Source organism: Astyanax mexicanus, chromosome 10, assembly GCF_023375975.1.
Source record: "Astyanax mexicanus isolate ESR-SI-001 chromosome 10, AstMex3_surface, whole genome shotgun sequence".
Classification (NCBI taxonomy): Eukaryota; Metazoa; Chordata; class Actinopteri; order Characiformes; family Acestrorhamphidae; genus Astyanax; species Astyanax mexicanus.
This window is the reverse complement of record NC_064417.1, coordinates 9,606,783-9,631,435: the sequence shown is the minus strand read 5'-3', so window position 1 is coordinate 9,631,435 and position 24,653 is coordinate 9,606,783. Positions and strand designations below refer to the sequence as shown.

Here is a 24,653-nt window from a genome sequence, read left to right as displayed (position 1 = left end):
GGCTTAACTCCTGTAGGTTGAATAGGTGGGGTTAAACTGCTGTAGGCTGAATGGGTGTTGCTAAAATACTGTAGACTAAACTCCTGTTGATTTAATGGGTGGAGCTTAACTACTGTAGGCTAAATTGGCTTGGCTCAACTGCTAAAGACTAAATGGGTGGGACTAAACTCTTGTTAATTTAATGGGTGGGGCTAAATTTCTATAGACTTAATGGGCTGTCAAAAGTAAATACTCTAACGATTATGACATCTCAACCACAGTACAGTTAAGCTCACATCAGGCTCCATTTCCATGGACTGATTCCATCATTCGCACTTGCCCCGAGCACCAAATAGATGCACTTTGCCGAGGTGTAATTGTGGAGTGAAAGGACTTAATTATGAACGTGGGGTTCTGAGATTCTTCTCTTTTGTGTGGTCCAGATCAAAGTGGACGTGTGGCATGCTTTGCATAGGGATTTGTTTTTGCCGCTGGATTCCTGCCGTGCCAGGCTATTCATACTGTCCCGCGGGGATGGACGCATCAAGTGCCTGATACTCAGGAAGTTTGGAAAAGCTCCAAAGCTAAATTCCAGACACACACACACACACACTCCATACTGCTGCGGCATGGCTCCATACACCCCTCTCACCGATGACAGGGGTTTTCTGGGATGATTAACCCCCTCTTGGACTTTGTGGGTCACCCCTCCGTGTCACCGTCTGACCTTTGGGCTTCTATCCAGTGGGCCAGGTTACACACGGCCCGGCTTTTAAGAAAGAGCCAGGTGCCCGCGTCGCATTCACAAGCCAAAGGGTGGGCTGGACGTTAAAGGGAGGAGAGAGAGGGAGACAGACTGAAGAGGCAGAAACAGACAAGGCTTTCCTTCAGTTTAAAACTTTCTGCACTGTTCTACTGTCCATACTGACTGTCCATACTGACTGTCCAGAGATGTACAGCTACAGAAAGCCAAGCCTCTTCACCTGGACAGGCACTCTGAGGGAGTGCTCCAGCTCCAGCGCGGGTGAGTAAGCCACGGCTTCCTACGTATCCTTGTAATGCTATGAATGTGCTCATCAAATCCCTCGCTTGGCAAGAGCGTCTCTCGCGTGCAGAAAGGTTGCAGAGGGTCAGTGTGGAGCTGCTCTTATCATGAAGGTTGACAGAACTGTGTGGCAAAAGTTTTGGGACAAGCTTGATTTGATTTTTCCAAATAACCTGTTAGTGTCATATATAATGCATGATTAATGTTTCTTCACATGCCTCTCTTTAAAGTCTATATAAAGAATAGGTCCCAATATTATTGTATATTGACTAATATTGTATTAATTTCTGCTGAGGATGCTCTAAATTATTGCGCAACTGTAACCCAACAAAATGAAATATTTGTTTAAAGGCCAAATGCAGAATATAGAATACATTTTTATTGCGTGTTACTAAACAAGTAATAACTCAGAAATGTCATTGTTCACTATTAATTATTATTATTTCACTTAAAAATGCCACTTTTTGACAAATTTTGGTTGCCAAATATTTGGTGTATCAGTTAGTTCTACCCTGACTCACTAAGGCATGGACTCTGCATAACCTCTGAAGGTGTTCTCTGGTATCTAGCCCCAAGACTAACATTAGCAGCAGTTCCTTTTAGTCTTACATGATTATCAGTGAGTCCTGGGCACCCATGACCCTGTTGCTGGTTCACCAGTTGTCCTTCCTTGGAGCACTTTCTGGAGATACTAACCACTGTATACCAAGAGCACTCCATCAGATCTGTCTGATGTTTTAGGTATTTTCTGCCCTGGTGTTCTAGCCATGGCAGTTAATTGTGTCATTGTCGGAGGGTCTTAGATTCTTATGCTTGCCAATTGTCCTGCTTCAACACATCACCTTCAAAAACTAACTGTTCATTTGCTGTCTAATACTGTATATTCAAACCTCACTAGATGCAAATACCTCCAGACAATCAATGGTCTTATAAAGAAGCTTGGCTAGATGTAAATAGCTCGCTAGTCCAGTCCAGTCACCTCACACATCTGATGGGCAGTGCTTTGGGTCACTGTTTGTATGCAGAGCCTTCGAGACCCGTACCCATGCTGATATGTGTGTTTATTAGTGTGAGTGAGTGTTGGTCAAACACATGGCTCTTTGTTTACCTCTGCTAAGTGGACAGGCTGACTCATGCCTCTTATCTCAATGAGGAAGGAAGATTCCAGGAAGAAGGGTTTGGAATGTGTGTTGTGTCACTTGCAGTTTTGAAGCTTCTGTGTTTTGAAGGAAGATGCCAAGGGGTGGATATATTAGATAGCAAGTAAACAGTCAGTTTGCAAAGTTGATGTATTAAAGCAAGACAAATGGACAAATTTGACAAGAGTCAAACCGTGATGGCTGTAGACAATTTGGTCAACACATCAGGCAGGTCTAGAGTGTGGAGTGTTTCCAATATGAAATGGTCAGTACCTACCAAAAGTGCTCCAAGAAGGAAAATCTGGTGAAAACTGGGCCCCCCCAAGACTCACTGGTGATTGTGAAATCGCACATTTACAGGACTTAAAGGATTTCCTGCTAATATCTTGGTACCTGATACCGTAAGAGTCTAGTTTATGCCTCAGCAGGTCAGAGCTGTTTTGGTGGCACATGCAAGACCTACACAATATTAGGCAGATGGTTTTAATGTTATGACTGATCATTCTCAGTGGAGCTACATTTGTAAAGAGCATGCATTTGTGGAATGAGCAGTAGATCCGTAGAGTATGTGGGTTGCCCATGAAAAAATTGCCAAATCTTTTCTGCCAATGACAAACAGCTTATTTTGCTGTTGCTATAGACACTTGTTTTGAGCTTTTGGTTCCCCCAGGTGCTGTACCTGTGAGCATGGGTCCTGCTACAGCAGTCAGTAGGTGTCTGCTCCAAGAATCAGCATGCCACGTTCGACTGATCTGGATAGGGCCAATGCGATTGGGCAACTTTAGGTTGGTGTTCCAGAAAACCAATTTGCACCATTATTGGATATTATGGATTAAGCCCTGGGACCTGAAATCTCCAAACTGAAGGCCAAGTTCCATATAATCTGGGATGTCAAAGACAGGCCTTGAAGTGAGTATCCCAAGAAGACGACACTCCATGAAGATCGTCAAACACCAAACGAGTCAATGGCAGAATTAGCCATTTGGCTTTGGCAGAGAGGATTTCTCTATTTTTTTCATGGACACAACCAACATACTCAGCTCTGCTGCTCTTCCCACACATGAATGTTCCTTTGAAATATGGCACCATTTAAAAGGAAATTAACAGGCTTTTCAATTGTAAAAGATGTATTGCCAAGAATCATTGTTTCAACAAAGAAATTATCTACCAAACACAAATGACCTTCATTTTCGTGCTATGATTGCTATATTATAAAGACATGAGACATGTTATATTAGTCCTACTATATGTCTGTCTGACTGGCATGGCTTGATGTGCCAGTGTTTTACCATGTAAAGATGGAAAAACTGGGCGAAGCCTGACACAGCAGATGGAAAGTTTTAGCGCCCCACCTGCTGCTTCTTTCAAGCAGGCCCGAGGAGGACTCCCAAGACGTTGCACAACTGCCATATCAAGTTAGGCTGCTATTATAAGACTGCGCTGTATATCTCAACCCTTCATCTCCACACTACTCCATCACTGCTGTCTGCCTGCTGTTGCTTTCATCTCATGGACTCAGTGATTATTAGGGTTGGATTACTTAAAAGGAGGCCAGAGATGTTTTAAATCATAGAAATGCCAATCTGGGATCTTTTCTATTGTGAACAAACACTAGAGGGCCCTCTTGAAAAAGTTTAAAATAAATGGGGACCTATGGAGAAGAGAAGAACCCCTGTGGTGCAGCTAAACAGATAGCATGACCATGTGGGGCCTGTATGGGAAGCTCATGGGTAGTCAGTAATTGGACCAGGAGGGGTTAAACATGGGCCAAATCTTGGTTTTACACTGCATGTACAGTACAGGCCAAAAGTTTGGACACACCTTCTCTTTTTCAATGCGTTTTCTTTATTTTCATGACTATTTACATTGTAGATTCTGACTGAAGGCATCAAAACTATGAATGAACACATGTGGAGTTTTATGTACTTAAAAAAAAGGTTAAAATAACTAAAAAATATATATATTTTAGTTTCTTCAAAATAGCCACTCTTTGCTCTGATTACTGCTTTGCACACTCTTTGCATTCTCTCAATGAGCTTCAAGAAGTGGTCACCTGAAATGGTTTTCCAACAGTCTTGAAGGAATGAGTTCCCAGAGGTGTTTATTAGCACTTGTTGCCCCTTTGCCTTCTTCACTCTGTACTCAAGCTCACCCCAAACCACCCCAAACCATCAGAAGGTGTGTCTAAACTTTTGGCCTGTACTGTATATGTACAACCCCACTCAAAGCCCATGCCTACCTAAAAACCATGTAGCCCACACATAAGGTTTGGCAGTATCTACTTTTTTATACTGTTATACTGTCCTGAAACAGTAGCATGGTGTACAGTACTACATACAGGCTTTGCATGTGTATGGTCCTAAAGCTGGTTCACCATTTTTTTTTTCTTTTTGGAGCACTTTTGGTAGATACTGACCACTTCATACTGGAAATACCCCACACTCCAGTCCTGCCTGATCTGTTGACCCAATTGTCTACATCCATCATGGTTTGACTCTTTTCAGAGTGTCTTGGATTCTTACACTTGTTCATTTGTCCTGCTTTAATACCTTAACTTTGCAAACTGACTGTTTACTTGCTACCTAATATTTAAACAGATCATCCCAAAAAAATTTAAAACCTTTACTCTGACAATTAGGCTGGTAGCCAGGTGCAATGCTAAATGGCTAACTTTGAAATCAGGACATAATCATGAGATCATACTATTTTAACAACAGTTTTATTTTTTTTTATAAGACACTTCCTAGTCCTGATTTAAGAGAAAAAGAAAAAAACGTAACCTGTGTATCAGGTCCAGTACATTGCAGAGCAGTACAGTGGTACCAACTAACAAGTACCAACTAACAAGTACAAAGTACCAACTAAACATATTTACAGTCTATGGGAAAACACAGAGGTTTGCGTGTAAAGCAAGCACCCAATAACAAGCATTACTGTCCTAAACTGCACTGCAGAGCCTGAAATTCTGAAAAATAAAATGATTAATACAAAAGTCAATGAGAGAAATCTGTGTCAACTTTCAAACTGTCAGGAATTGCCCCAAAAGAGGCATTACAGTGGGGAACCCAACTCAATGCTGATTGGTACAAGATATTTAGAGGCAGGACTGGCTGACTAGAACAGTCACAGTTAGTTTACTGTACACTTGTTTATTGTGCTAGAAGGTTTTTTTTCTTCTTTTCCTAGTGGTGAGGTGTTCTCAACTGCCCTGATAAAAAAGACGCCACTGGCAAGATATGAATGTTTTACTTAGTGTACATCCATGTTGCTCAGTAGTGGTTCGAGGCCAGGGGGGAGGCAGTCTAGGTCCAGTGGTTATGCTGGAGGGGTTGTTTACTTTCTAGCATTCAGTGCTTTGCAGGCATTAAGACGAAAATGTATGCATTCACAATTTACAATTACAATATGCATAATCTTAATTCCATATTTGTCATGACATTAAAAAACACATTGAAAATACATAAAACACATTTTAATGATTTTGCCATGATTTAAAATGCTATTTCTCCTTTTTTCAGTTTCATATTAAATTTCTTTTACAACAGTTGTCCTCTCTGGTTTGTATGTTTTCTTGCTGGCAGATGCTTTTGCTCTGCTTTACATTTTAATTTCCTTTTTTTCTGTATTATATACAATTTACATCAACTGCCTTCTCACAGTTCTATCTGTTGTTAACTGAAGCGTACATTCAGATTGCTTAGTCTGTCATAGAGGATGCAAGCTTTAGTGTTACAACTGATTAAAGCATGCAGCACTATCTGGGAGTGAAACATACCATTTCAGTTTTATATTTTTCAGTTTCATAAGTTTTCATATTCAAATGAATCTATTGAATCTATTTCTGCACATTCTCTGCACTCTGTAAATGTGTGTGTGTTTGCTTGTGAGTAGAGCTGAACACTGAGGCAACCTGAACTACTTTTACCTCAGCACAGTGTGTGCTATCCCTCCAAACACTGCACTGCAGTATTGAAATTGGAATATTATCTAAAATATTATGAAAATATCATTATGATGGTATTAAAAATAATAAAGATTCAGTTTTTTTATGGATAAACTCTAGCTGTACTATTTTATTTCATTAAGTTGTTTACATGTTTTTAACCAAAATCTTAAAGCAAATTAAAAAAACAAAAAAATCTGGGGCCAGTAATTAATCATTTTAGATGGGAGCATATTATGCAAAACTCAGTCTCAGGGTCTCAACTGCTCCTATAAACAATTTAAGCAAAAAACAAAAAAACAAAAAAAAACATTCATTCATTTTCTGTAAATCAGCTGAAAGGGTTTAAAGTCAGGATTAATATGCTTCTATGAGTCATTTCAATGGTTTCCTTATTGTGGCGTCACAATAAACAAGAAACCTGCATAGAACCAGCCTGGCACCACCCCTCACCTGTCCATCAACCCCCACCAGATCCCCACTCACTAGATTAGTTGAAGAAATTAGCATCCTGCTGTGTACTGGTTCCCAGTCAAAATGGACCAAAATTTCCTCAACTAATCTAGCAGACTTCGTCTGAGGGAGGGATCTGTACCTATTATCTTTGGCAAGTCAGCAGATGGGGAAGATGTAAGTAAATAAAGTTCCACATAATGAGTTTTGTGCTCCTATTGCTGTTAAGCATAAACTAGCTAACACTAATGTGTGGTAAACACTTAGTGTAAACCTGGCATGACCAAACTCATTCTATAGGGACTGAAACTGGCAGGAATAGAGCTGATTTTGGGTAAAGAACATGACCATGAACATGAACATGTTTCGTATAGCCCATTTAGATGGGAGCATATTATGCAAAACTCAGTCTCAGGGTCTCAACTGCTCCTATAAACAATTTAAGCACAAAAAAAAAAAACATTCATTCATTTTCTGTAAATCAGCTGAAAGAGTTTGGAGTCAGGAATAATATGCTTCTATGAGTCATTTCAATGGTTTCCTTATTGTGGCGTCACAATAAACAAGAAACCTGCATAGAACCAGCCTGGCACCACCTCTCACCTGTCCATCAACCCCCACCATCAACTCATTCTATAGGGACTGAAACTGGCAGGAATAGAGCTGATTTTGGGTAAAGAACATGACCATGAACATGAACATGTTTTGTATAGCCCATAGACCTATTCTAACTTATAAAAAGAGGTATAAAATGTCCCCTTTATTTAAATTTGCCCAACTGTTGCTCTAAACTGGCTGTGGTTCAGTTATGTAATGTGATATGTTCTCCCTGGGCTTAAAGAGCTGCTGAGGGACTGTGTGAGTACAAGTGTGCAACACTGACAGATTCATTATTAACATTTTTAGTACATCTTCAGTTTCATTCTGCTATCTTGGTATGTAAACGTTGGACGAGGGCTGCGGGGGCCTGGTTACAGCTCTTAAATTTCACACGCAGACCTGTTACTAATCAGAGAGCCTCTTGATACACCACACACACATTTCTATTACAGCAGGCCGTGAGAGTGTGATACATGTGATATATATATATGGATTTGAACTGTCTGTTGTCCTGCCTTATACTAAAACAGAGCTTGTGATTGGCTGTGTCTCTGAGTTTGACTTTCTGTTGTCCCACCTACTAGCTGAAACAGAGCTGCTGATTGGTTATACACGGGTTTGACTTTTTGTTGTCTTGCCACCAGTTGAAATAAAGCTGGGGATTGCCAAGCTATCAGAGAACATTATAAGAATGTTTAGCAATGTACTGAAAAGGTTACAGAAAGGATAGCCTGTAACGTTACACAAATAATGTTCCAGAAACTTTCTGTAAACATGGTGTGCATCACAACATTTTTAGAACATTTCTCACATTTTTTTTTCAGCTAGATGAACCCTAACATTATGGAAATATTAATAGAAACATTCACAAAACTAAAAATGAGAACATTGACACAAGAACGATAGAGATTATGAGATTATTAAAATAGAGATTGTGATTCTGTGGTTCTGCCTCTCAGTTTGGTTTAGTCTGTTAAACTGAGAATCACAACCAGATTGAATGAAACCCTGGTAACATTTAAGATTAATCAATTCACTGATTAATTTCCATGAACAATTCTTAGAAAAAAATCTAATTTTGGAAAAATATTACATCTCATTATGTATGGATTAATAAACTAAATAATATCTCTGCAAAATTTTAAATAGAATTATTTTTAATATAAATTTACCAGTCAATAACAATTAAAATACATTGATAATTATACCACAGTTAGTTCCGACCCTGCGATGTGATTGGCTGAGAGGCATTTTATGAGTGACATTATTAGGCGATAATGCACTGTAACCGAAGCTCTTCATGTATTACTCCACCACATACAGGTAACCTAGCAATGATGCAGCACTTACAAACCAAATACAAACCAAATGCGATGACACTAAACACCACTGGGAGACGCTGGATCCCACAGAGGCACAGTGCAGGAATGCCATGTCTTCAAAAGGCGGCACAGGCAAAGACCAATCCCACAAATAAATAAATAAGCCTAGCGATTCAAAAAAACACATTATTACACACATTATGAGCCACCAATAGCAGGTTAAGAGTTGTTATTTTTTAAATAAAAGCTTAAGTGTATATATTCTCCAAATAATATAGGGTATTTTAAGCTGAATGTAAGGTGGATAATTCCGGGGTGCCGAAGTAAACAAAAGTTTAATTCTTTAAAAAAACGTTTTCTTTCAGTCAAACAAGCACTGGACTTTAATCTACACAGATTTCTCTCTTGAAAATTGTTTATTTGGGTGAGTAAAGCACTGCTGTTTATTTACAGTACGCTTAGATTTCCACAATTTTGACTGAAATGACCGATAATGCAGAGCTTACAGCGCAGCTAAAGCAGAGCAGCTAATGAACTATTTTAAAACGCAGAGTGTTTATAACCAAACCGATCGCATTTTCTCATCACATTTAATTCAAAATCTTATAATAAATAGCGATATTGGAACTGTGGTATAATCGCAATAACGTGCTATAACGTCTTATTGGCACTGCTGTGCTGATCTTTGTCACTCGGGCTTCAACCGCATCACAGCAGTGCCAATATGACACGTTATAGCACAAACCTCTAGTGTATTATTGCTTAAATGTAACTTATGACTCAATTTCAAGAAAACTGAATCCAATTATAACATGCAGAACTGATTCATTAACTAGAATCACAGCCACAATCTCCGCTTGAGGTCACAGATTTAAATCACTTGGCATCACACAGGTGATGGTTAAGCTCAGAGGTTATTTTGGTTAGGGCTGTTTCTCATCAGGAATTTAAATGTTCTCCTGGTCTGCTGGAGCCATGAGGAGCTTTAGGAAGCTTAAGCTCCAAATCCAGAGGGCATTATAGCCTCAGCAGAACGTCAGCGCTGGAGAAACTCAACCCCAGGACAAAGTGTTTCTTATTAATAGCATATCATTCAGGGCTGGAGGTATTCCTCTGTCCTGCTGGACTGCAGTGTGTGTGTGTGTTGATGGACAGCTCATAATCCTCCGTCCCTCTGATAAGGGACACAATAAGAACACTGAGTTCAGGTGAAAGTTTGAACCCCCCTGATCTTAAGGTTGTAGTAAAACGTGATAACGAGAGTGAACTTTTGTCAAATAGCCTCTGTTCACCCCCGGCACTCCAAAATGCAGAGCTTTTAGCCAATGCTCCCAACAGACAATGCTAGTGATGTGATTGGTGTGGCATAGTGGATATCACCACTACCTGCCAGTGAGGTAGTGCCAGTGAGTCCTTGGGCAAGACTCCTAACACTATGTTGACTCACCTCTGTAACAGGAATAACCTTGTGAGTCGCTCTGGATAAGAACATCACATAAATGCTGTAAATGAAATAAAATGAAAATAAATATTTTGACCTGAAGCAGTGAGAGATTATGATCCATGGCCAACTTGTGCGCAACAATGGGAGGTTTAAAACAATAAATATGAAACGGAAACAGTGTCAAATTCAGTAAATATGCAAATTAAATAAGAAATCTATTTTTAAATGGATTTGGGGTGTAGTGAAACATGATAAAGAGTACAAAATTTTGTTGACTAGCTGTGGTTGGTGTGGTGCAGTGGATAACACCACTACCTGCCAGTGAGGTACCCCATCATGTGGGAAACTAGGGTTCAATTCCTAACACTATGTTGGCTCACATCTGTAACAGGAATAACCTTGTGAGTCGCTCTGGATAAGAACGTCACATAAATGCTGTAAATGAAATAAAATGAAAATAAAGATATTTTGACCTGAAGCAGTGAGACAGCAGGGTCTATGGCCAACTTGTGGGCATCAATGGGAGGTTTAAAACAATAAATATTAAACGGAAACAGTGTCTCATTCAGTAAATATGCAGATTAATTAAGAAATCCATTTTGAAATGGATTTGGGGTGTGGTGAAACATGATAATGAGTACAACAAGTTTGTTGAATAGCTCATCTCAGTTCTCCGCAAGCATTCTGAAAAACAGAGCTTTTAGCCTATGCTCCCAAAACTAAAGACTTGTTCTAGTGATGTGGTTGGCGTGGTGCAGTGGATAACACCACTACCTGCAAGTGAGCTACCCCATCATGTAGGAAAGCATTAGGGTTCAATTCCTAACACTATGTTAGCCCACATCTGTAACAGGAATAACCTTGTGAGTCGCTCTGGATAAGAGCGTCACATAAATGCTGTAAATGAAATGAAATGAAAATAAAGATATTTTGACCTGAAGCAGTGAGACAACATGGTCTATGGCCATCTTGTGGGCATCAGTGGGAGGTTTAACCCACTACATATTAAATCGAATTAGCTTTTCACTCAGCGAATATGCAAATTAAACGAGAAATCCAGTTTGAAATGGACTTGGGATTTAGTGATACATAATAACGAGTACAAACATTTTAATTATTTTGTTATTATTGAATAGCCCACCTCTGTTCACTCCCAGCATTCCAAATACATTGTTTTAGCTGATGCTCCTAACAGGCTTACAATGCTAGAGATAAATTTACTGATGAGCACAAGTAAACAGAAAGAATATAGAAACATATTGCAATATTATTTTGTAGTGGAAAAACATGAATTCCAACTGTTGCTAAAATATCTCTTTAATATTCATGCATTTCCATAGAATTTATTTTGCAATATGTTCCCCTATCCTATCTATTCATTCATGCTCATCAGTCAACTTCTTAATTTAAGGCTACTTGTTTGTGGTTAATGGTGTAAAAATAGCAATTTCTTTGCATGGGCTTCACTATGCCCTTATCACTAGCATTGTAAGCATGTCAAGAGCATTGGCTAAACGTGCTGTACTATATTTCAGAATGACAAGGGTAAATGTAGGTGGGACAGAGGCGTGCAGACATAGACATAGACACCAACTCTGCCCTTTATCAACCAAAGTGCCCTTTTGCAACTTCATTTTTTTTAAAATATATATATTATTATTATTATTAAGATTTTACTGAGGCCGGTTTGAAATAATCTTTTGAAAACCTGAGCGATTAAAAACGAAATCTACACACTAGATGCACTGCAGCAGCAGTTCAGTTCTGTTTAGCCAGTCTTCAGCACAGCACGCACGGCAACAGATAGGCTTCTTCTCCCCCGTGTCCCACCAGCCAGGTAACATACACATCAAGTAAAATCCTACCGTTTGCCCTCTAAGCCCAACGTGAAATCATTTTGTTGTGCAGTAAAATTTCTCATACAGCTCCAAACTACTAATCATCTTTAGCCGACTGGTCACCAGATAAACCAGCCGCTCTAGCCCAAATCAATTACAGCATAGCATTGATGATTCAGTGAAAGTCTGAATACTTTACTGAAACATCCTCTCCTGGATTCGGCTGATCTGGCACTCATGTGGATCCATCTACTCACCTCTGTCAGTATATTTACTAAGGACCTTCTTATTCAATGTTTCTCTTTCTTTTCCTACTTTGTACATGAATACTGAAGTCATCTAGACTTCATTAGAACACATAAGAAATCATGTAGTAACTAGTAAAATACTCTGTGAAGCATTTAGTTGCTCTTATTTGTGCTGCTGTTAACTTGTGGTTTCTGAGGCTGGTAACTCTGGTTAACTTAAATTGGTCTTCTTTCCTCAGGCAGTCCTGATGAGAGCCAGTTTCACCATAATGTTTGATGGTCTTTGCGAACGACTGCACTTAAGGATACTTTTAAAGTTTTCACATTTTTTTTAAATTGACTGACCTTCATTCCTTAAACTATTCAAACATTACTGATAGAGGGTTGTTCACTGTATACCTGTAACTCTACCTCTTCACAACTTTACAACTGATGCTCTCAAACACATTAAGAGCCAATAAACTAACAAGTAATTAACTCTTGACATGTTCAGCACAGCTGTTAACTGAAAGCCATTTCAGATGACTCTACCTCAAGATGTGTAAGGCTGTCATCTAAGAAAAAGGTGCTACTTTGAAGAATCTGAAATATAAAACATATCATAGCTGTCCTATGAAAAACAAGTATCTATATTTTTGATGACTTTTAGTTTAATACATAATTTAAACAGGCAATATGTCCTTTATATTATGCCAAAATGTCTTGATGAACGGAATAATAGAAATACTATAAAATGACCTGAGAAAAAAATAAAAAAACTCTTTTACATTGACTTCTATTGAAAGTTTAGAAGTTTTTTTTCTGCTGTTTTGCTGTTGCTGTTTTGAAGATACCTGTTTTTCATTGGACAGCGACGATATTCGGGTTTGTTTAACACATTTTATTAACAAACAAAATCCCTACATTTTTCTTCAGAGTTTGAATGAGTTTAGTATAATCTACAGTACAATGCAAAACATTTTAAAATAATAAAAAAGCACTTGTTTTAAAGTTTGTCCAAACTTTAGACTGGTACTGTATTATCATGAGACATTACAAGGTACAGCACTTTTAGGAAATAAATCCAAATACTTCCCAGTTTTTATGCCTTAACTGTTCTTCTGGAAATATGTCAATAAATCAGGGTGTCCAAACTTTAGGCTAGATGTGTATAATGTGTTTTAGTAGGGTGAAAGTAATCAGTGGGGGGGTGAGTGTACCTGCCAGGCTTTACCTCAGAGTTGTTTTTCTTGTTGCTGAGGTAGATTACACTGCTGCTTTTTCGAGTGGACACAATTAGCCTGGCGGCTTTAGACTAAAGCTCCTGTTAGCCGGGGGCTTTTTCTCATGCTAGTCTCTGATTTCCTCCTGAAGTTCAAGGTTAAGTCCCGGCTCTGCCCCCCAGAGCTGAATATACACCACAGCTGCACCTCTCAGTCCACAATTCAGACTTTAATCCGTGGAGATGGACATTCTGGACCAGATTCAAACCTAAGTGATGCTGGAATCTCATAATAGCCCTCACAGTGACTCTACTGTCTAAAACAATGGCTGTGTGTAAGTATGGACAGCACATCATCTCTTAAAGGGAAGCCACAACAGATATAACAACTCTGTTGACTGGATTCAGTATGATGTGTAACTCCTTCTATGGCAAAAATTGAAAAAAAAAAGGCTAATTAAATCTTTCTCCTCTAAACTGCCTTTTCATCTCCAGTATGTAATTCCTACAGTTTTGTGCTAATATTAACTCCTTTAAAATCTTGGCTGGAACAAACTGTCTGCATCACACTGAGTTAACACTGGCAAATTTATTATTGGTCTTGGTAAATGGCCAACACCAATTAAATATTTATTTCCCCTATAAAATGATTGCAATAATTTCCAAATTTGGTCACCTTTTTTAAATTGTTGGTACGTGTTACACACACAAGCATGTGGCGAGTCACAGGTGTGAACAATATATAAATCACGGTAACACTTTACTTGGATGGTCCATTTGATGGCCTCTTTGATGCTCAACTGACTTTCAACTAACATTCAACTACATGTCTATTAAATGCAAATGAACTAAAAGGTGAAAGTAAATGATTCTCTATTGAATATAACCCTACATTCAACTCTAATCCAAACACTTATCTTAATATTTTAGGATTGGGTTTAGGGTTAGATTTTAAGATTAAGTTAAGGTTACGGTTAGGGTTAGGTGTAGGGTTAGATTTTAAGCTTAAGTTAAGGTTAAGGTTAGGGTTAGGTGTAGGGTTCAATTTTATGGTTGATTAAGGGTTAAGGTTAGGGTTTAGTGTAGGGTTCGATTTTATGGTTGATTAAGGGTTAAGGTTAGGGTTAGGTGTAGGGTTAGATTTTATGGTTGATAAAGGGTTAAGGTTAGGGTTAGGTGTTGAGTTAGATTCTATTTTTAATCATTTACATTCAACATAGGATTAAGTTAAATTTAATAGACATTCAATTCAGTGTTAGCATCAACAAGGCCATAAAATGGACCATCCAAGTAAAGTGTTCCCTAAATCACACCTGAAACCAGATAAAATGAAGCATGGAGAACAGAGAAGAGACCTGTCGGAGGACTAGACAGGCAAAATTGTGGAAAATAAAAATTAACAAGTCTATCACCAGAGATTTGATTTTTCTTTTGTTCATGGTGCGCAATATAATCAATACGTTGACAACCCATGGCGCTGTAGATAACCTCCCTGGACATGGACAAGAGAAAATGTGATGAATTGGTAATGCAGGATAGTCTGGATGTTGGATAAGTAGCCCCAGTCAAGTTCCAAAGAAATTCAATCTGTCCTGCAGGCTCAAGGTGCATCAGTGTTAGCACAATTTGAATGAAATGAAACACTATGGCAGGAGACCCAGGAAAATAGAAACGTTCTTGTTGACAGACAAGACCAAGACAAAGCACATCATTCTACTGTTTACCAAAAACAGAATGAAGCCTACAAAGAAAAGAACACAGTACAGTCAATTTAACATGACATCTGATGATTACCAAAGACCTTAAAGCAAGACAATGTCCCCAAACTTCAAACTTTAAAAAGCACCCAGAGATTGATGCAAACAAAGCCCTAATATATGAGAGACCTGGAGCAGTAACAGAAGAGTGATCCAAAATTCATCTTATCATGTTATCTTTCTTACATATCTTTATGATTTTTTACATTGTAAATCTTATATTGAAGACAATATATAATAAGATATAGAGAAACACATGCTGAAGTGTTCTGTTAATAAGAAGTGTTAAACCAGAATATGTTTTATACTTTAGATTCTTCTAAGTAGCACATTTATCTTTGAGGACAGATCTGCATACTTTTGGTATTTTAATCTCAGTGTCTTCATGAGGAAGAGTCTCCTGGAATAGTTTTCTCAGCACCTTGAAGGAAGGAGTTCCTGGAGGTGCTGAATAATAATTTCTGCTTTTCCTTAATGCTGTGAAGCTCCAGCTCATCCTAAATCACCTCAAATCACCATCTCAGTTCATCAGGTTTAGATCAGGGGATTAATGTGGAGAACAAACGCTTTTATTGTTTACTGTATTTTATTGTAATTCCATATTTGTTTCTTAATTGTTTTCATGTCTTTGATATTAATCTACAATGTAGAAGACAAATGAAATGAAAAAAAAAATAGAAAAACATTAAAAACATTGAATTAAAAAGTATGTCTAAATTTAGCTTGGTACTGTATGTTAATAGTATATAATAGTATGTTGCTCATACTGAGGCTTACTGTAACTCTCTAACACTGCTGATAATCCTAACTCTAATAAACAAGCCCACACCTTGTTAACAATCAGAGCTTTAGCGTAGCATTAGCAGAGATATCACGACTGAAGTGTGATCGTATTTTTTAAGGAGATGACACGGGACTTGCCATCTGTCAGTCAAGGTGTCGCTGGTGCATGTATGCAGGAAGCTGATAAGATATAAGTTTCATCCAGAGTGGTGGGCCTCCTCAGCAACCTGCCGACCTCCCGAGACGAAGGTCTAACCTTACACACCATAACTCTCCCCCGCTCGGGCCCGGCTCATTTTACTGTGTGTTTTTTTTATGAAATGCTGAGAGGGTCAGGGAAGGGGTAGAGGGTCTTCCTGGACACTGTGTTAGGACACTGTTGGTGCTGCGGCATCTAAGGCATTTGGCTGTTTTCCATCTGGAGCCTGGGATCTGTTACAGAGACCAACTCCAGCATTTATGGGACCAAGAAACACCAAATGTTTGTGGACCCCTTCTAATGAATGCATTTAACTGCAATAAGATGCCCTCATTTATGACACAAACGCTTAAATGCTCACATGCTCCTCGTCTAGTCTCTGTACAGACATACTGACAATAATGCCTGGTTCACACTACACGATTTTAGCCCAGTTTTTCAGTCCCACAGCGTGTTTATATTGGCAGGTGTACAAACTTTCCCATAAATGAGAAGCATTGGACATGCCCAGGTAGCTGCACCCCTGAAATAGCAATGCCCCAAAGTTAGAGCGCTGCTGACTCTCCAAAAAAATGTCAGTTGACACACTGTTTGGTTTATTTCCCAAAACATCCTCAAGATTAATTAAGAGAATTAGTACATGCCTTTTGCGCATTTCAAGCTACACAAACCATACTTTTCCTTTCATTACGATAGCAAAGACACACTGACATGCCCTAAATCAAGCTGCATGGTGCATGATTGGCGGATAGCTTGAAGATCACTAAAACAGGGCCTGAAGAATTTAAGAATGAACAGAATTAAGCAACTTAGCAGCTTAGGAAAAGCACCAAGATAAAGACTTATGGGAATTATTAATAAATAAAAGGGAAGCAAAAAACAATATTGGTAAATTCTTGGGCTAAAAATGATGAAGAAATATATTTCAAAGGGTCTCAGAACATAAACACACAAAACTGATAACATTGTGCAGTCACACATTCAGTTATAAAGGTTAAAGGGTTTGGCAGTGCTTTTGAACCTTGTGTTGTGTTTTCAGCTCTCTGGTTTATTAGGACTCTGTTGAGCTGAATCTGTTTCTGTATTTGATTGTTTCATATCCAGGTTTTCTCAGACTTCACAAAATACACTGTTGTTTTTCTTTTTTTGGCGTTAATGCCAAGCACGACAGAAAACAATAAAACCTCATTAATTTGCAAACTGTGCATGCTAATCAGTCTGGAGCTGGCATTTCATAGCATTTACAGAATTAAATAATTGAACAGAGAAAAAGCTCTGAACATGGAAGTCAATAATTTGTGCAGTTTGATGTGATTTGCGGTTGTGTATTTTTTGAGAGATGTTAATAAAACTGGCCTGGAATTAGTTTTAAATTTAGTCAGTTTGTTCTGTGCTTTAAAATCATTATTACTCATGCTGTGTTAAATGGATGTTTGTTTGTATATTTGTATTATATGTTAGAATTGTTTATATTGTAAAACATATAGGATTATAAAGCCTAATCCTGTCATTGGCTTAATTCTTAAAGAGGGTTACTTTAAGACTTCTTCAGTAAAGAGTATTCTATGTATACAAGACCATGCGAATTTCAAAAACTATTTAAATACAACAGATTTGGCCTTTTCTATGACGAAATCTTTTAGACTGTATTCTCTTAAAATATTTTATAGAATAAAGGTTTCCACTACTGATACAGGTCAAAGATTATAAACAAAAAAGATTAATTGTCTCATAATAATAGAAGAGACACTTTTTGACGAAATGTAGATATATAAATTAATCTACAAGGTTTTATATAATGCCAAAGAACCCTCTCTGTCATGTTTATAGTTGGAACCCTTACTTTTCTTAAGGATTTTCCAAATAATTTTTGTAGAGAAGCTTTAAATGTTCTTTGACAGCCCCTTCCATTTTTGGTTACTGGATACCACAGAAACACATATACAGAATCACAGAAACAGTGCAGGGCAATCTACCAGGAAATATTAGGTCAGCTGCTTACTCATTGATTTGTTTGATGTTATGGGTCCTATTTTTTTTGTCTATGAGCCAGTAACCACGCATTGTGCAGCTTGATTTTGGGACTGTCAGTGTGTCTTTGCTATTAGAACAACGGGAAAAGCACACCTTGCGAGGCTCAAAATGTGCAAAGGCATGTATTAATTCTCATCATTTATAATGAGTGTGTTTTGGGTGTAACATGCAATATACCAATCAACATAGATAACAAGATAACAATGAACATTTGACTGTTGAAATTTATCTAGGATTTTATCAGTCAGTGGTGCATCTGTGCGTTTTGTTGCCAAGATAGCGATACACAAGAAATTTATCTGAACACACCTCATTTCAAAATCACCATGCACAACTGCGTAGATATATTGACAAGCACTGTTAGTAGTTAAATGACACAGGAGGAAGGTGTGAAAAGAGACTCCTAAACAAGAAATAGGGCCCTAAATGTGTTAAAAAGAGTTTAATCTGATTCAGTCAGAGTAACTGTTTGTACTGTGTAGCAGATTTTGAAGGATTGCTGTGAAGATTTAATTACATTCAGTGACAGGAGTGTTAGGGATGTCACAATATTGATGATAGTGATAATCACCAATTTTTTCAGTCTATAAGGCACAATTAAAATCTTTTTTTTTTTTTTTTAAATTGACAGTGCAGGCTTATGTATGAATTCTGGTTGTGTGGTACATGGCACTGCCTATTGGAGACATTGCATTTTTGCACTGTGCCTACGGGATCCAGCAGCTCCCAGTGGAGTAAAAGCATCCGTACACTGATTACGTCAGGAAAACATGGCGACACCCTTGTTCACTCTGATGTAGGCATCCTTAGTTGTGTACAACATAAAAAAAATAAATAAATAAATAAAAAAAAATAAATAAATAAAAGTTTTATGACGGTGAGAATAAAGTTTAAGTGTTTGTCTAAGGTAAGAGCTGGTGTGTTTTGGGTCAGGGAGTCAACTATCTGTGCTCTGGGCGGCTTGGTGCTGAAATCGCCCAACCTTTATACTCAGACACTGAAAATTAAGAATTTGATGGATTTGTGGAAAGAAATTAACTGAAAAAGTGAGTGTATGGTCTTGTATGTTTTACAACTGAACAATGTTGAGAGTTATTGTTAATGAATTGAATAAAGTTTGACTTATTTAACTGTTTTAAAATAATTTGTTGCGTTTTATAATCTGGTGCATCTTATGTATGGAAACAGATCTGTTCATTGATCTGTTATAGCAATGGGTGCAACCAAGGCTATGTTCAGACTGCAAGTAAATTGTATTTGTTTCTTAAATTGGATCTGTTGAGACGACTGTTCTAATTGTGCTAATTCAGAAGTGATCAGATTGGACTCTGCACCAACCCAAATTGCCTTCAGTAAAAACTCATTCTTGGACCTCTGGGCTTCCGTCAGTCTGGCTTTAATGAGGTTGCGGTTTGTCACATTGTGAGTGACACAAACGATAAGTTTCAATCCAATTGGACCATAAATAGTGTCCAGAAATTGGACGCCATATAGTTTCAGTCAGTCCAGACTACCAGAAATAAATCTGGATGCAAACTAAATATGCCAAAAACAAGATTTGGGCTGGCAGTCTGAACTAAACATACACTAAACATTAGTTAAAATAGTTGGATGCGTTCATTAAAAGGTCTGTCCTCAAACAATTGGACATATAATGTGTGTCAGTCATTCTGAAAGGCCTGTTTAAGTCTAAGGGATAAAGAAAGATTATAAAGTAGTCATATAACTCTGAATGACCCACATCTGTATGTCAGAAGTGGAGCACGGTTGAAAAAGATGAGAAGTTAAGGATATGGGCTCATTTTGAGTTTCTAATAAAGGAGAGGAGAAAGCATCTGACAGTCTGAGGCCTCACAGCCTGATTTCCCATTAAATCCTTTTCTTAATGGTGTGTAATAGGTGCTGATGGCTGAATGATTATGTTTCGTTATGCGAGAAGAGAAAAGCCTCATTCACAGAAGAGCGAGCCGTTAGCCACCTTATCATCCACTAATGACTGAGGAGTCAAGCTGAAATTACAGTTTATCATTTCATATCGGACCCCGGTATTATCAAAGAGAGCTCGTAATCAAGCTTTAGAAATCAGAGCACAATGGCCTCACCTCTGCTGCTGAATATCAGCTCTAATTGGAAGTGAATGGATCATTATCCAGGTGATCTGAGGGAGTAATTTGGCTCTCATTGTTAAGGAGATGATCGTGTAAGTTTAGCACACTGTTTAGCTCAATGTGTCTTTTACATCAAGCACACGAGTCTGATCCTCCTCTCTCACCTACTGAGTCGATGTTGGAGTTCTAGTTAGATGATATTATTATATATTATTTTTACTTATGTTTCCTGTATAGACAGGATATGCACATATGGCCCTAACTCATAACGAAGTAATGTAATTTGTTTTTGTACTTAAGTAGTCTTTTACAGTAACTTTCATGAAGTATTTTCATTTTGACTTTTTACTTTAACTCTACTTTTTAACACCAGGTTTCAGACACAGAAGATCAGTAATGAAGGGCAGGTAGAAATCAGAGTCAGTAAATAAACATTCGTAAACAAAGGTCATAAACGAGAGACAAACATGGTCAAGAAATAAGGCTTATCATTGCTATATTGTTTGCCATGTTTCCTCTTTCACTTGCTTTTTACCATCCATTTAAATAAAACGTAAAAGCTTTTTATGTTGGTATGGTGGAGTGTGGTGTTTTGGCTTCACCATTAGATTAAAGCCTTTCAAAACTGAAAATGTATCATGTATCAATGCACATCATTGAAATTGCATTATATGTATTACTTCCAATACATCTAAACTATGAAGAAAAACATATGGAATTATTAAGCAAACAAAAAAGTATTAAACAAACCAGAACATGTTTTATATTTTAGATTCTTCCAAGTAGCACCTCTTGCTTAGATGACACCTTTACACATCTTTACCATCTGTATTTTCTTCTTTCGTGTACTGTATTAATAAAGTTTGGTCAGTTTTATGAGGTAGAGTCACCTGGAATGGCTTTTAGTTAACAGCTGTGCTGAACTTCAGTATTTAATTATTTGAATTTCTTGTCTTCTTAATGTTAATGAGAGCATCATCCTATGTGAGTAATGTTGGGCAAGTTACTTTAAAAAAGTAATTAGTTATAGTTACTAGTTACTTCTCCAAAAAAGTGACTGAGTTACTAACTGAGTTACTCCATTATAAAAGTAACTAGTTACCAGTAAAAGTAACTATTGCGTTACTTTTGTGTTACTCGCCCCCTATAGTTACAGTCAGAGTAATTAGTTAGATTACACGTTACTGAAAAAAGTAACAGTTACCGTATTTTTCGGACTATAAGGCGCACTTAAAAACTTTTAATTTTCACAAAAATTGACAGTGCGTCTTATAATACGGTGCGCCTTTTGTATGGATTTTACTCGTCAGGTTGTAAGGAGCAGTAAACACACACTCCGTGCAGCGTTATAGAGAGTTTCAGTGCTATACAGAGTCCAGAGCCGTGCAGCTCCGAGGCTGAGCAGCAATAGCATTAGCTAGATGCTAACCGCTAAGCTAGCTAGCTTATTCACTGAGATCAGTACTATCTAAATTTTACTCGTCAGGTTGTAAGGAGCAGTAAACACACACGCCGTGCAGCGTTATACAGAGTTTCAGTGCTATACAGAGTCCAGAGCCGTGCAGCTCCGAGGCTGGAGCAGCAAATAGCATTAGCTAGCTTATTCACTGTTCAGAGATCAGTATTATCTAAATTTTACCCGTCAGGTGTAAGGAGCAGTAAACACACACTCCGTGCAGAGCCGTGCCGCTCCGAGGCTGGAGCAGCAATAGCTAGATGCTAACCGCTTAGCTAGCTAGCTTTTTCACTGTTCAGAGATCAGTATTTTCTAAATTTAGCACTTTTAATACTGCTGGAGCAGTATTATTAGAGTTAGATGCTAATCGCTAAGCGTTCACCGTTCTGAGGTGAGTTATCGGCCTGTAAGTCTGTGCTGCTTTGCCTGGCTAGCATTAGCTAGATGCTAAGCGCTAACTCTCTCAGAGGTGAGTTTTATCAGCCTGTAATCTGCTTGTTTACCGTGTTAAAACAAGCTACGGGGGACGAATCGCTAGCTAATATCTAACTGTCTTACCAGAACACGCAGGATTACTCAGTGTAACGCTGTCGTTTAAGTTTGGGTTAACTTTACTAGTTTAGGTGACTAGCTAGCGTGCTAGCGGATAGCTATGCTAACGCTGGTGCAGCAAGCCTTAGTGGACATCTGGAAATCTAAGCTTACTGTAAATAAACTGAAGCACGTTACTCACCCAAATAAACAGTTTTCAGGAGAGGAATCTGTGTAGATTAATATCCAGCACTCGTTTGACTTTGAAATAGCTAGATTTGTATACTGAGACGCTCCACCGGCAAGCGACCACCCCCGGTGGGGGAAGGGAAACATGGCGCCACCCCTGTTCACTTTGATATAGGCACCCTTTCTAGTGTCACTTAACGCGCCTTATAATGCGATGCGCCCTATGTATGGAAAAATAGCAGAAAATAGGCGTTCTTTGATAGTGCGTCTTATAATACGGTGCGCCTTATAGTCCGAAAAATACGGTACTCCCATCACTGGTAATATTTTAATCCTACTCAACTAAGTAAAAAAAAGAAATGTCAGTCCATAAGAATAAGATGTTGAGTTATCAATCTCAGAAACTGCAAATTAACAGCTCCACAGATAAGAGCACCTAAATGCTTTACAGAGTACTTTGGTTTGTTTAACAAGTTACTAAAGTATCCTTATGTGTTTCTTCATAGTCTGGATGACTTATACAATGTAGAAAAAAAGAACAAAATAAACTGGTACTGTACATCTAGAGAATTTATCTAGATTATTTACGTGGTACTTTTAAACAGTACTTAGCACATTCTTCTGGAGCATTTACATACCCAGTTTATAGTGCATGTATAGTGCATCATTTATCTAGCACATTTACATAATGACTTAAAATACTGCATTTATTGGGTGCATTTATATAGTTTTTTTTTTTGAGTACATTTATTATCTAGTGCATTTTTTTTTTTACAATGTATAATCAGCAAGTATATTATATCTTTCCCTTCACACACACACACACACACACTGGCAGTGCTGTGCTGCTGGTTAAGCTTAGCTGGCTGATCTCTGATGAATGATTGGAGCTGGCTGAACTCTTGGCGCAGTCTCTTCTCTGGACGTGGACGCTGAGAATGGAATATCAGAGGTTTTAATGTTCTGGTCAGTAGTAAGGCGTCTGGTTGCGGGACTATTTTAAGCAGGCAGATACAGTTACAGTGCAGCGGGACTTCAGACCCTGGCTGGCCCTGAGGTTAACAACACTGATCAATGAGATCAGGTTCAGATCTGCTGTAACTCTGCTCTGTGATTGACACCTGACACGCACACCGTATTTAGGATCTGGATGCTCATCAAGGGTGTGTTTATATATAATGCTGTTAGTGGGCCGGTTCAATGAGTGTGCAAGTCTATAAGTACACTCACAGTGTGCACTGGAGTGAGAGTGTGTGGGGTTCCCATGTGCTGTGTGTGTGTGTGTGTGCACATGCATGTATTTCTTTTGTGCAAATGTTTTTAGACAACATATTAATGCAATTAGTTACTGCGTTTTACCCAATGCTGACATAGATGTGCAAATGTACACACAGCTGGTTACACGACTGTACAGACTCCCTGGAGCTCTTGCCACTAAGTGTAATCAAATTCAAAGATCTACAAAAAAAGAATGATCTGGACAGTAGAAAGTTATTCTAATACCCATACGTTTAGAAGGGAAAATGAAAGAGTAGGTGTCTCAATACTTTTGTCCATTTACTGTAAGTAAAGGCAAGTAATGCTCTGCTCAGACTGGAGTTGCAAGTCGCAATGTAAAATGACATTTCAACAAAGAAACGAACAGAGGAAAACCATGTTGTACATTAAAAAAATATGTGAGACACACCTTTAAGAATGTTTTTTTTTTTTTAAACATTAGCATCTCATACTCCATTACTCCACCTTTAAAACTGATGGGAAACAGTGGGAAACATTTTTGAGGCCATTGAAAAATAGAACTTAGTGTTTAGTACAGAATGCTTTATTTTCAATTACAGAGCTCAGACCTGTAGTTCTTGACGAAGTTTGTGCACACTGCAGCAGAGATTTTGTCTCATTCCTCCATACAGATTTTTTCCAGATCTTTCAGGTTTCTGGGCTTTTCTTGGGCAACATCAGCTCTTTTCAAAGATTTTCTATTGGGTTTATGTCTGGAGATCAGCTATGCCACTCCAGGACTTAAAAATTCTTCTAAAACAGCCACTTCTTAGTTGCCCTGGCTGTGTTTCTGGGGTCATTGTCATGCTGGAAGACCCAGCCATGACCCATCTTCAATGCTTGTACTGACCTGAGTAACACTGTAGTATGTTTATTGGAAACAGACATGTGTTTGTTCTTGTGATTTCAAGAAAAAAAATAGGGACAAATAAGTGTTCAATGATTCAGCTGGATTGGCCTAAATTAATTTTTTAACACAGTGGGGCAGTTTCCCACCCAGGAATTAAAGGTGACATATTACAAAACTCACATTTTGCATGCTTTTGTATTTCCACTCGGATCTTGACTGCTCCCATAAACACTCCATGCACTAACAAATAAATCCT

General features: G+C 38.2%; 1 protein-coding gene across 1 annotated transcript in view; it reads left to right on the top strand.

The window, feature by feature from the left end:
* Positions 1–596: 596 nt before the first annotated feature.
* LOC111195774 (cytosolic carboxypeptidase 4) overlaps positions 597–24,653 on the top strand; it is a 367,388-nt gene continuing 343,331 nt past the window's right edge. Inside the window, exon 1 of the mRNA XM_049483983.1 lies at positions 597–1,003. Within this exon, the coding sequence (XP_049339940.1) occupies positions 931–1,003 (73 nt within the window). The 5' untranslated portion in view covers positions 597–930. The remainder of the gene's footprint in view (positions 1,004–24,653) is intronic.